The following is a 13,667-nucleotide window of genomic DNA, read 5'->3' as shown; positions in this document are numbered from 1 at the left end:
AGTTAGTTACCTTGAAGGATAAACATTTAAAATAGTGATCATTAAACAAGCTGATTTGATTCACTAATTTGTATTAAAGACATTACACATCTTTAGTAAAGTGAGACTTAGGATGTTGGGGAAAGAAAGAAATATGCCAGAAAAAAATTTTCTGGAAAAAAATTTCCAGAAAGAAATTTTCTGGAAATGTCAAATGTGGGCTTGCAAGATAGAACAGATCAAGTCTCTTCTTGCCCTGACAAACTGTGGTTTCTTTAAGTAGCTGGAAGTTTACAGTTTCAGAGGTGTAATACATGTAGACTCTGGGGAATACTCATTTTTTTTATCTAATTGGTTGCTAAGTTCAAGTATCTCTGGAAACAAGTATCCATTAGTATGTCAAGACAGGAGATTTGTTCTTTTTCACACTGCACAATTACATGGCGATGAGCATAGTGCTCCATGTATGGTGGCTTTTTGCAAGACCTGCCATAGAAATGGGCTTTCTTATGCTTATGAGAGAAGCAGAAAGCACACCTATTCCTCCCTCTGCCTTGAGCTGCCTCCACATTTTCAGAAACCATTGATTTGAGAAACCTCATAATGGCTCTTCCCACATTGTTGTACAGCCTCTCACCAGTGGTTTTATGAGCTCAAAGGCAAGTTTATTTTGAAAACCTTCTTCTGTATCATTTTTGTCTGTGTACATCAAATTTTGGCATTTCTTTAATATTGTTTCTGTGTTACTATGGAAATTCTCAGAGGCGAGTGCTGGATTTTCTCCAATATGAATGTACTGATACCTTCCTACTTTGGTGGAAAATAGTTTCTGGAACATGGTTAAGTCACCTGAAACTTTGCCTTTTTTTGTTTATGGCAGAAGCCTTGATAGCTTCTGCAAAGAATTGATAGCTTCTGCCTTCTTGTGGTTGAATCAAAAGATGGGAAAAGCTCCCTCTCTCTCTTTTTGTTTGTTTTCCTCAAATTCTGTCCCTAGAATTGTAATCTGGGTCCAACATGTCTTAATCCAAGTAAGAGATATTCTGGCTAATTTTTTTTTTAAACTGTGTGTTTTTTCATTTAACTCTTTGCATGTGGTCTTTACTATTCATTTATTCTAAATAAATATCTGAGTCATTACTTTTACCTGGTACCCTAAGACCCAAGGATTATTTTAGCAATTGAGGCAGATATTTTTTTGTTGTGCTCGCAGGGCTCACTGTCCAGAAGGGGAGACAAAGTTACCAGACAAAGCATAAAATTGGGCACTTTTAGTGGGAAAACCCTGGGTGTATGTGATCTTGGGGAAGGACCTGTGATTCAGCTTTGGAGGTCAAGAGGTTCTCTTGGAGGAAGTGATGTGTAAATTGAGACCTGAAAGATAAGCAGGTGTGAGAGGAGGAGGATCAGGTTGGGGAAGAGTATTTTAAGGAGAGGAAACAACTTGTGTGAGGATTTTGGGTACTTGAGGTCATTGCAGAAAGAAAGCTAAAAACTAGTTTTATTCCTACTTAGCCCCAAAATCAGATATCAAAGAAAATCCTTGAAATGGTTTGACTTCATTTTAATTTTACCAACTCAAAACCAGAAAGGCAGTACAAATTCTAGGTATGTTTATGAACTCAGGTCATTCAGCCCTGGAGGAAGAAGTTGGGCATTGCCTGAAGTTTGCCAGGAGGCTGTGTTCATTAACGTCCCCTCTTGAACTGTTCATGGATCTTAGCCAAGAATTACAGATAGGAAATAATGTAGAATTCTGCATCTCTCTGAAAAGGACTGCTCCTGACACAGAGCAGCAGACCTTCTGAGCAAGGGAAAGTCAAATGCAGAACATTTATTTCTGGAGGCAACAGCATCCCTAAGCCTGGACTGTGTGTCCTGGATTCCTTTGGGATAGTCCAGAAGTCAGAACTGAATTCTGAGGTTTTGAACACTGTTCACTCACTTGGTCACAGAGGAGCTGCAGACTAACTCTGATGACCATTGACCACCCACATGGGCAGTAGGCGAGCCTGATTCTAGAATCCTGGGTCATAAATAATTGATCTTGAGCAATGGTGGTCAGCCCTATATCTGTCTCCCTCTGTGGTGGATAATGTTCAGCTGAGGGGTGTGCTCCTGTGTGCTGACACAGATTTTGATGATCACTCTTCCCCCAAAATCACTTTGAGGAGGAGTAAAGAACACTATGATAAGTATAATGGCAAACATGGTTAATGGCACATCATCAGGAAGTCCCTATATTTGTGGGAGTAAAACAGTGGTTATCAAAGTATGACTCTTGGAATTGCAACATCAACATCAACTTGTTAGAAATGTGTATTCTCAGGCCCACTTCAGACCTACTAAACCAGAAACTCTGCGGGTGAGGCCCAGCAGTTTGTGGCTTAACAAGCCCTCAAGGGGATTCTGATGCACACTGAAGTTTGAGATCCACTGGGGTAAATAAGACAAGCCTCAGGTAATGAGAGGATCCTGTGACTTATATTGATTGTCTGCCTGTGACTTCATCTCTTTCTCTTCACTTAAGAAAGCATATTGGAATGAGTGAGTGAGAGTAATGTCATCGTGGGACAGCCATGAATTTGTATAAGCTTATTGAAATATGTAAAATTTTGTTAACTCTGGTGCTTTAATTTTTATTTATTAATAGCTCATGACAGTTGTCATAGCGATGGGGATACCACAATGGAGTGATGACGTTCTCTTGCTACAGCCAAAACAGTGACTTTCTTTTTTTTTTTTTAAATACTACATCCTACACTAAGAAATATGCCTAAATTGCTTTCCAGGAGACACATACATGTATGTATAACCAGAACAAGTATTTCGTGAGATAACATCCTTATGGTATTTTCTGTGCTGTTCTATTAAAAGTATGCTGATAGAAACTTTTAAAAATTGATTTCATGACCCACCAAAGAAATATGACCTGCAGTTTGAAAACCATTGTGTAGTGAGCTGTCCTGGCATAGACCCTGTCTGTCTTTAGAGCGGGGCAGTGAGTAGCGGGGAGGGGCTGCCTTCACTTCTGTGTCAGATGCACTTGGCTTTCAGTCTTTCTTCTGCTGCTCTTAGCTGTGTGACCTTGGGCAGTTTCCCTATATTCTCTGAGCTTTACTTTCCTGACCTATCAATGTGGATGGTAATACCTACCTCACTGAGTTGTGGTGACGGAGGAATGACAACATACTTCACATGATGACTGGCAGTGGTAGCTACTACCTTACTTGTAGAAATAGTACTAGTAGCATTCTTTTTCAGAACATCATCAGGTACATACATTTTTGTGGTAACCACCACAAAACAGTGTTTTACAAATTTTTTCCCATACTCCAAAGAGTAAGTACCCCCTACAGTCTATGCATTCAAAAATATTTTTGAATTAATTTTATCTTAAAAATGCATCCAAATTCTATACTCTATTCCGAAATACATTCAGATGTTGAGATATATATATGAATATTTTGTTTCAATACAAAATTTAGTCTCCTTGCCCCAAGTCCTTAAGGACACACAGATTGTAGAGGATGCCCCAAGTGGCTGCACATGCCCCCAGTACAACTGTGAGTAGGGGCACTTGGGAAGCATAGACTTAATGATTGTGTTTCTGTGGGAAGATGTTCATTAGATTTTTCTTGAATATTCATACCTGTTGGTGAGCAGGGGCAGCATCTTCACGTATGTAGCTCTGTAAATTGGCATTTCAGATCATCCACGGACCCTGAGCAGTGAGCATGTATGTAGTAGGGATTGGTCACTCATGAGTCTGGATGTTGGGGCAGCCAGCTAATGTCCACTTGTCTCTCTGGAGGTCATGATCGTGGTTGGTGGCCAGGCACCCAAGGCCATCCGCAGCGTGGAGTGCTATGACTTCGAGGAGGATCGCTGGGACCAGATTGCTGAGCTTCCCTCCAGGAGATGCAGAGCAGGTGAGCCGCATGGTCTCCCAGTGTGCCAGCTGCCCCCCAGCCCCCACTCCCACACTGCAGGTCTCTGCAGGGTGCTGACATTCTGCTCCCTGTTTCTGAAAACATTGTGCATTCCACACTCCCTTCCTTTCCCTTCCCCACCTGCACACTTTCTAGCTGTACCTTCTGGGGTCAGTTCTTATGTGCTTAGGGACTTCAGGCTATTGCAAATATTTGCTTGACACAAATAAAATTAGCAATGCAAATCTGAGAGGAAATCCAATGAGTCCCATAGTGACTTCCAAATATCACAAGTTGGAGATCACCTTCTCTGTTAAACTACCAGTCTTTATATGCCTGCCTCATTCCCACATTGTCACTTATCAAATGAGGTACCATTACACGCCAGTCAGGATGGCTGCTATCCAAAAGTCTACAAGCAATAAATGCTGGAGAGGGTGTGGAGAAAAGGGAACCCTCTTACACTGTTGGTGGGAATGCAAACTAGTACAGCCGCTATGGAAAACAGTGTGGAGATTTCTTAAAAAACTGGAAATAGAACTGCCATATGACCCAGCAATCCCACTTCTGGGCATACACACTGAGGAAACCAGATCTGAAAGAGACGCATGCACCCCAATGTTCACCGCAGCACTGTTTATAATAGCCAGGACATGGAAGCAACCTAGATGCCCATCAGCAGATGAATGGATAAGGAAGCTGTGGTACGTATACACCATACGTATACGTATACATACACCATACACGTATACATACACCATACACGTATACAGCCGCTAAAAAGAATTCATTTGAATCAGTCCTAATGAGATGGATGAAACTGGAGCCCATTATACAGAGTGAAGTAAGCCAGAAAGATAAAGAACATTACAGCATACTAATACATATATATGGAATTTAGAAAGATGGTAACGATAACCCTATATGCAGAACAGAAAAAGAGACACAGAAATACAGAACAGACTTTTGAACTCTGTGGGAGAAGGTGAGGGTGGGATGTTTCAAAAGAACAGCATCTATACTATCTATGGTGAAACAGATCACCAGCCCAGATGGGATGCATGAGACAAGTGCTCGGGCCTGGTGCACTGGGAAGACCCAGAGGAATCGGGTGGAGAGGGAGGTGGGAGGGGGGATCGGGATGGGGAATACATGTAAATCTATGGCTGATTCATATCAGTGTATGACAAAACCCACTGAAATGTTGTGAAGTAATTAGCCTCCAACTAATAACAACAACAACAACAACAACAACAAAAAACGTGAGTCATCAGCCGTTTGAGATGACCTTGATGCCTTGGTTTCCTGTGCCTCAGGTGTGGTGTTCATGGCTGGCCATGTGTATGCTGTGGGCGGGTTCAATGGCTCACTGCGTGTGCGGACAGTGGACGTGTATGACGGGGTGAAGGACCAGTGGACATCCATCGCCAGCATGCAGGAGCGCCGGAGCACGCTGGGTGCAGCTGTGCTCAATGACCTGCTCTATGCCGTGGGGGGCTTTGATGGCAGTACTGGTAGGTCCCGGACTCAGTCACCATCCAGCCTGAGACATGCACTCCATGTTACTCTGGTTTGAAGCTTCCCAGGTGACACAGCAGCAAAGAATCCTCCTGCCAATGCAGGAGACATAAGAGACGCAGGTTTGGTCCCTGAGGTGGGAAAAATCCCCTGGTGTAGGAAATGGCAACCTACTCCAGTATTCTTGCCTGCAGAATTCCATGGACAGAGAAGCCTGGCAGGCTACAGTCCAAGGGGTCACAAAGAGTCAAACACAACTGAATAACTGAACCCACCACCCTGGTTTGCTCAGCCAGCTCTTTGACCAACCTTCGGTCTCTCTGTAGCCGCTGTCCCAGGAACATACCCATCCTTCCTCCTCTCCCAGCTTGTGAGTCAGAGTCACACCTTCCTACACACACAATACTGTCCATGTGCTGTCATTTCTAGGTTCCAGGAAGTACCCCTCTCTCAGAAGAGGCCCTTTTTTCCTTTCTAGTGTCTGGGAACTCATTTACTCCACAGATAAAACATAGAGCAAGCTCAACTGGAGGGTGTCTCAGGACTGTGATCTGAACCCTCTGCTGAACAGATGGGAGAGCTGAGGTTCAGTTGTGGGAAGAGACTTGGCTTGAGTCACACAGCCTTTGTCCATTGCCCGTTCTGCTGCCCCACTAAAGCTGCGCAAGGCTGTGACACTGCAGAAGCGTCTCCTTGCTCCTGGTGTTCATCTCACTCCAAAGTCAGAATCAGAAACTATTAATGCTGGTGGACATGGACTTGGAGAAATTATCTTATCTCTTCTTACATCTCCAGGTGGATGTCTCTGTAAACACTTAACTCTTTTGGTCCCCAGTGACGTGAAAAACAATATGCTTTATCCCTCTGAAATTTCATTTCTATCTTCACTAGTTGGTAATGTTTTCCAACCTTCTTTTTGCCTCCTTCATGTAATTCCAAGTTATATAGCCCCTCCAGAGGCTGCTTCTAGTGAGCGGGGACTGGGAATAAAGAGAACAAAGGATAGTGGGGCATTGTTTCTTTTAGGCATTGCTTTTGACTGCTAGTAGAAAACCTGAGTAAACCATAGCTTAAACAAATGAGAGCTTTTGTTTTACTCGTGAAACAAATTCAAAGGTTGGCAGTTGCTGACTTGGTTTAGTTGTTCTAGGATCTTGCAGAGTCTCTTAGACTTGTCCTCATGGTCACAAGGTGGCTATTATAGCTCTGGCCAATACATTTGTACTCCAGCTAGCAAGAAGTAGTGGGGTCGGGGGAAGGGGACAGGGCTGAGAAGAGGGGCTCTTATCAGAAAAGCAAAGGCTATTTCAGAAATCCTGCTTAGATTGCATTGACTTGGTCACCCCCAGCTCTAAGGAAGTCTGGGAAGACAAGTTTTCATCTTTCTAGCCTCTAAAATTGAGGAAGACAAGGGGAAAGAGGGTTGAAATAGGTGTTCAGTGAGGCAATCTCAGGTATTTAGTCCATTCGTGGTTTTATGATTTACTTTATACCCTCAGCCCTCTCACAGCCCACTCTCTAGGTCAGGTCTTAGTGGTCCCCTCAGGCAGACACACTGCAAGTGTGTTTATGGAGGTGCCACGGGATGCATGGTGAGGCAGAGGTAGTGCTGAGTCATGCTCCCCCGGGTTTTCGGCCCCCAGGTCTGCACTCTTCCCCCATCCTCACTCTCAGCCCAGCAGGGTGAGGCCTGGAGCCATAGAAACCTCACAAGTCGCTTGTCTCCCAGGCCTGGCATCGGTAGAAGCTTACAGCTACAAGACCAACGAGTGGTTCTTCGTGGCCCCGATGAACACGCGCCGTAGCAGTGTGGGCGTGGGCGTCGTGGAGGGTAAGGAGCGACAACGGACGGCTTCTGTTCCTGCCCTGGCCCCCAGGCCTTCTCCGGGTGTCCTGGCTCTGTTCCTTCCCTTCCTGCGGAGTTGGGTACTAGTATCCTGATTAGCGGATGAGAGGAGTTGAGACTCAGAGAGGTGTAGCTACTGGCCCAAGGCTAGAAAGTAGGTGAGCTAGACTGGGGGTACTAGGAGGAGCCTAGAGGGAAAATGCTGGGCTCTCATTTTGGCCGCTTGTCTATATTACAAGTTGGGGGGTCCGGGGTCAAGGTATAACCCGGGAGTATAGTGTGTGTGGGGGTGGTGAGAGTCAGTTGCTCAATCGATTTTGTCCTCATATTTTATGTTGAGCATTGTCAGCAGAGCCTTGAGTGAGGTAGGTCCCTTTCCCCAGTTCTGATTAGTCACTGAAGGGTAGGTTGGTGCTGGGTCCTGCTTGGTCAGGAAGGATATGTGTGGTGAGGTAGGAGGAGTGGTGAGGTCTGGGGCCTGGTTAGACAGTGCACTGGAGCTCTAAGTGCCTTCATATCCAGTTTCTCATTTTGTTCCTAAAATTCTCTTGAAGAAGGGCAGGACTTAGATTTTCTCCATTCTCCAGAAGGGGAAACTGAGTCAGAGGAGTAATCAGTGTGCCTGTCCCACCCTGGTAAACAGCACAGCCACTCCTTGAACCCAGATCTCTAAATTCTAACTCAGACCATTAGCAAATGTTATTAATAATTGAGAGGAGTTTTAGAAATATGTATGATTTCAACATATTAAAGCATAGAGTATTATTTGGACTAAACTGTTACACTTCACAGGACAACACTGATTCATTAGCCTGTCCCGAAGTGGGAATTTAGCTGAAAATCTATGCATTCACACAGGTACACAGGCATTTCCTCTCTCTCACGTGTACACACAGTTCATACACGTGCTTCGGGGAGAGTGTCGGGCAGGGAGTTAGACATTAATAGAAATGTAATTTTCTCTTGCTGCATTTCTTGGTCTGTACCAGTGCAGTTTAAATTTTAATTTAAAAGTATATTGTTCTAACACACCGAACAAGTCACCTTAGTGAGTGCAAGGATTTTGTCCTCCTACCAAGATAAATTGTTTCTTGCAATCTCATCCTTCTGGTGAAACAGAAATTGATTTGTCTGCCAAGCGTAAGTGCTTTGTCTAGCCACCTTCCCATTTCCCCCCTGGCTCCTTAGTCAGAAATATCAAACAATAGAGTAGGGGTTAAAAATAGCATATCCCTGAAAGGAGAAACTTTGAGTGGGTATTTTTTCAGCTGACACAGGGTTGAGATGGTTGATGGGAGTTAGAGGAGATGCCTTCATGGTGCTCATCAGAAATACTCCTCTTGACCCCCCTTGACAGAGGCTTCTGTAAGCATGTTCTGCATGGCAGAGTGCTGTGTGGTATCACACCCTGTTGACATGGAGGACAGACTGGGGGTTTATTTATCTTATTTGAAGCTCTTTTGGCTGCAGATCACCCTGGGGCCGCAGAGTCCAACGGGCAGCTTCGGTGGGCATGTTCAGGGAGGATCTTCAGTGGATGCTACATTCCCCGAGGCCCTGCAGATACAGCCCCCCACACTGTCTGCACAGAACCCACCTCCCTGCCCTCATCTCCTTACCACGGCGTCACAGCCTGATCGACAACTGGGGACAGAAGCAGGAAAACCAGGATCAACAGCTACCAGCTGCCCTGAAGAATCTCTATGCAGGAAAAGGGACAGTGAGGCTGAAAGATGAGGCACAAGCTCCCAACAGAGCAGAGATGGTGTGTTTTAGAGACTGGGGTTGCCCTCAGGAGCGTCTCGTCTCCTCCACACCCCTAGCCTGTCTCCTCCCTGCTGATGGATAGCTGTCCAGGCAGGTGCTTACCTCTGAGCCAGCACACACCCTGAGAGTAGCCTGGGTCCTGGGGGAGCCTATCTGAGTCAGGGTTCTGCTGTCTGGCTAGAGAGCAAAAGGGCCAGTTGAGAGGGCTCTGAGGCAGAAAACAAAACCAGGCTCAATAATAGAAGAAGAAATAATTTTACATTTGGTGTGGTAAAGTCTTGATGGTAGAACATGGTTCTCAGCCTGAGAATCTCTTTCTGACTTAAAATAATTGTAGATTTTTCACATACTGGTTGTATTCTTGGTGTCTCTCCATTAAGAAAGTGTATATTGACCAAAAAGAATCTTTTGATTAGGTAACCTTTTAAGTAGATTTGCATCTGGTGGTATTTATTTAGCCTGTAGCTAGTATACATCCTTACTATACACTTATTATAGTGTAGATCCTTATTATAACTCCAAGGTCCCCCATAGAACTGAGATCTCAGATGAAGTAGGGCCCCCATACCCAACACACACACACACACACACAGAATCCCACTGCATTCTAAGACTACGTGTTAAATTCAAATGTTTGAATCTCTCTGAGTGAGCTCAAATACCAGTTTCCTGCCCCCTTGCCCAACCTCACCACCATCCTTAGGCCAAAATGATGCTCTTTGATAATAGCTTATGGTACTTTATTTTAAAAATAGGTGATGGTCAGCGGAAAGTAACACAACATTGTAAAGCAATTATCCTTCAATTTTTATTTTTAAAGTTTAACTTGAATGTAATCCAGTGGATCAATATTTTTCTTCAGGATTATACTTTTTGTTTTTGGTTAAATAAAACTTTGCCTATTCCAAGAAAAAGAAAAAAAAATAGATGATGGTACTTCGGGGTTCTTGTGCATGGCTCAGAAATTGTAAGGGGATCTACAGATCAATTCCAGCCACTCCAGCCCAGAGTGCACACAGAGCACTCCATTCACACGCTTTGCCTGCCTGGTTGTGGATAGAGTACAAAGCATGGTGAAGACAACGTTTGGGTTCCTGTTGGAGAATATCTTTCCATATTTGTTCTGTCTGCTGTTGTGAGCCTTTAGCCAGAAAGTCTGCCAGCCTGGCTGCAGCGGGGGCCCTTAAACTTTCCATCTCCCCGGCGCCTTGTTCTGGAGAAGATCTGATATAGTTCACCAGTGAGAATACGTTGAGCCCTGGTGATGCCAGGCCATAGCTTCACACTGGGTGTTTGGGGTGCTCTTTTAGATAAAGCTTCAGTACTGCTTTGAGGAGGAGCCCAGGGCTTAAGAGGAAGTAGGAGGCAGAGTCATGAAGGGTGCTTGCTCTGGCTGGGGAGTAAGTCGGTTGGTCTTCCTGGGGAAGGAGCCCTGAACCCTGATGAAGGTGAGGGTGTGCCAGCGGGTTACAGGCGGAGTTTCAGCTACTGTCCAGTTCCATGCCAGGGTCCGAAGCATCCCCACCCCTGGCCACTTTGTCTGTTGCAGGGAAGCTGTATGCCGTCGGGGGCTATGATGGGGCCTCTCGCCAGTGCCTGAGCACCGTGGAGCAGTACAACCCAGCGACCAATGAGTGGACATACGTGGCGGACATGAGCACTCGCCGCAGCGGCGCAGGTATGGGGTGGGGGTGGGGAGTTGGGGTTCAGGGGGCAGGCCGTGTTTGTTCTCACCTGTGGGTCTGGAGGCCAAGAGCTTAACGTTCTACCTTATTTTCCCTCCCTCCTGTCTGCTTTCAGTATATATAATCCCACTTGCACCTTTGCAGCAAGTTAACCTTTCTCAGGGGGGTCCCTTTGTAGAGAACCAGTGGGATCATATTCCCTTCATCGTCATCTCTTCCATTTGTTTGGAGATGTCCACATTTCTTGAAAGTGAAACTTGCTGTGTGCCAGGTGCTGTCCTAATAAGCACTATCTATGCCTCATTTATATTAAATCCTCATCACAGCCCTGCAGGAGTTCACAATATAGCTCACACAACATAACTCCACTCAGCAGATTTAGAAAGTGAGTCAGCCAGGGGTTAATTAGCCCAAGGTCCTGTCATTCGTCATTTTCATTAGTCATTGGCAGAGTCAGGATTCCTACTCAGGTCTGTCTCCCTTCAAAGTTATCTTTTTCTGACCTCAGATTATCTGAGTCTCATTCTTATGAAGTCTCAGTCTTCCCTGGAAAAGCTAAAGCCTGCTTGTCTTTGTCTTAGGGGGTCAAAAGTCAGGTTCGTATTTGGAGATAAACTGGTGTCTCTTCCCCAACTTTTCTTCACGTAAGCTCCCTTCCTGACGTGGGAGGAGAATAAATCCCCATGTATGGCCCACTTTGGCCTCCTGGGGGAAGACCAGGAGCTTTGGGATTTTCAAGGAAGTGAAGCAGCAGCCCCTTCTTCCCGGCTTTGTCTGCCCCGTCACCTGGGGGCCCAGGGGCAAGGGTCTTGGAGGGCAGACGGAGGCGCTGGGGGCTGGGCACTGGCTCTCTGCGGCAGTGGTGACTGATGACCACCCCGGCTGGCGGGTAGGCTATGTGACTTCTGGGAAGGGAAGCCACAACTGAGAGCTTTTCCCCACAACGTTATTACTTTATCTTTTTTGTATTTTTGAAGTTTGAGTTATGATCTCATTTTATACCACCAGACACATGACCACTTCCTCAGCATTCCTTGAAAATTAGGCTGTTTTATTTTTTTTTAGGCTGTTTTAATATTTTTCAAGAATCACTGTATACTCACTCACTAGTTAGAAAAAAAAAAGCTGTATGATTCCATTTAAGAAGCATTTGTGTTTGGAAGGCTATTTTTAGGGAGCTTGTCTCTGCCCATCCTGACAGGTTGGCCCTTCCTAAACACGCAGCACATGCGTGGAGGGCAGGAGGTCTGGACCTTGGTTCTGGGTCCACTCGAGCGTGCTATGTGGTCTTGGCCTCCGCTTCCTCAGATGTGAAATGAGTGAGTTGCAGTAGGTGTTCCCGAGGGTTCAGTTCAATTCACAAGTCTCCTGATTCTCCTTCCTTCACAGGGCTCTTTTAGCAATTTCAGTTGATAGTATTGCTGGAGTCTTCTTTGTACTTACTGGAAATCCTATGTGTGACTGAGGTGTGAGAGTAAGAGGTCACAGCCCAGGAGCAGGACAGCTCCTAAGGAGCAGAGCAGCACACTGAGGTGTGTGGCTGTTCCTGGGAGCACTGGAGCAGAAAGTGTGCAGGGTCAGCCCTGAGCAAAGCCGAGCACAAAGCCACCTCAGAAAGTTCAGCCTCCTCCTGTGGATAGAGCTGCCTCTGGAGGCCTTACCGCTCTGTGTCAGGCTGCCCAGGGGTCACTGCTGAGTGGATGTCCCTCAGGCTGCTCTTGCCTCTCACCTGGGCCAGAGGCCCTGGATGGTGACGAGGGAGGCACAGTGACCTCAATTCAGGGGACGGTCTCTTTCCCCGAGGTGGATTCTTTCCTCAGTGCCCTGGGCTCAGGTTCCTGGGGCAGCATTTCTTTAGTGCCTCACCTCCCTAAGATTCAGGGAAGCCCCCTCTGGAGTTGGGCACCTGTGTGCTTGCCCTAGTAGGTGTTCTTTGGTGACTAAAGACCCAGAGACCCTGGCATGGGGGCCCCGGTGGCTCACACTGTGTTCACCTCTGTGTGAACTTTAGCGGAGGAGGCCGCAGAAGGGCGCAGTGTCCCTGATTGCCTCCTCAGCAGGAGGAAGCTGTATGCCGTCGGGGGCTATGTGCAGTGCCAGCAGATGGCTGTGCGGAAAAGAGGCCATTTCTAGGTTCCAGCGTGTGCTCGTTCCTCTGCACACGGAGGAGGGGAAGGTGAGGCAGCGTGGGAACACACTGAATTGTATTTATTAACGAGTCCATCAGATAGCTACTGTTGATGCAACACCACCATCTGCTGTTAGTTTAGGGCAACTGCGAGGAACCATTTGCACACCCGCATAATTACTGGTGGAATTTTATACGTCTTGTCATTCAAGCCGTATTTGTTGAGAACCTACTACGTGCTGTTAGGCACAGGGCAACCTACATGATAAGGCAAGCATGGTTCTCGTCCACGTGAAGTTTATATTCTGGAACTTGAGACCTTGGGTCTGAAACCTGGCTGCACGTCCCAATCACCTGAGGTACTTTTTCTGATTCCTGGCCAGTGTCTCTGGGAGTGAGGCTGTGGAAATCTATATTTTCAAAAATTCCCCAGCTAATTGAGCTGCAGCCTGTCCATGGAGTGGAGTAGTCTGTGGTCCACTGGAACTACCCATTTAGTCCGGCTCCCTCACTACACATGAGAGAACCAAGGCCTCGAAAGGGCAGCACCACCTGGTGGGCAGGTTGAAGACACAGGTCCAGAACCCAGGTATTCTGGCCACCACATCAGCTGCCCTTCCTAGGGAACTGTGCCACCCACCTGCTTTCTGGATTTTATTTCCTTGACTTGTATTGTTGTTGTTGTTCAGTCTTGTCCTACTCTTTGTGACCCCATGGACTGCAGCACGCCAGGCCTCTCTGTTCCTCATCATCTCCTGGAGTTTGCCCAAGTTCATGTCCATTGTATTGGTGATGCCATCCAACCATCTCAT

The 13,667-nt window shown here is 46.2% G+C and overlaps 1 protein-coding gene across 4 annotated transcripts in view; it reads left to right on the top strand.

The window, feature by feature from the left end:
• Positions 1-13,667, top strand: part of KLHL3 (kelch like family member 3) — a 124,923-nt gene that overhangs the window by 98,759 nt on the left and 12,497 nt on the right. For 3 of the 4 annotated variants that reach the window (XM_061151356.1, XM_061151355.1, XM_061151357.1), the window contains 4 exons: positions 3,794-3,911; positions 5,228-5,425; positions 7,159-7,260; positions 10,592-10,720. In XM_061151356.1, the coding sequence (XP_061007339.1) occupies positions 3,794-3,911; positions 5,228-5,425; positions 7,159-7,260; positions 10,592-10,720 (547 nt within the window). Of the gene's footprint in view, positions 1-3,793; positions 3,912-5,227; positions 5,426-7,158; positions 7,261-8,745; positions 9,041-10,591; positions 10,721-13,667 lie in introns of those variants that run through there. The other variant, XR_009694162.1, reaches the window with a different exon arrangement.

Source organism: Dama dama, chromosome 9 (assembly GCF_033118175.1).
Source record: "Dama dama isolate Ldn47 chromosome 9, ASM3311817v1, whole genome shotgun sequence".
In the NCBI taxonomy this organism is placed as follows: domain Eukaryota; kingdom Metazoa; phylum Chordata; class Mammalia; order Artiodactyla; family Cervidae; genus Dama; species Dama dama.
The sequence above is the reverse complement of the archived record's forward strand: the minus strand, read 5'-3'. Positions and strand labels throughout refer to the sequence as shown.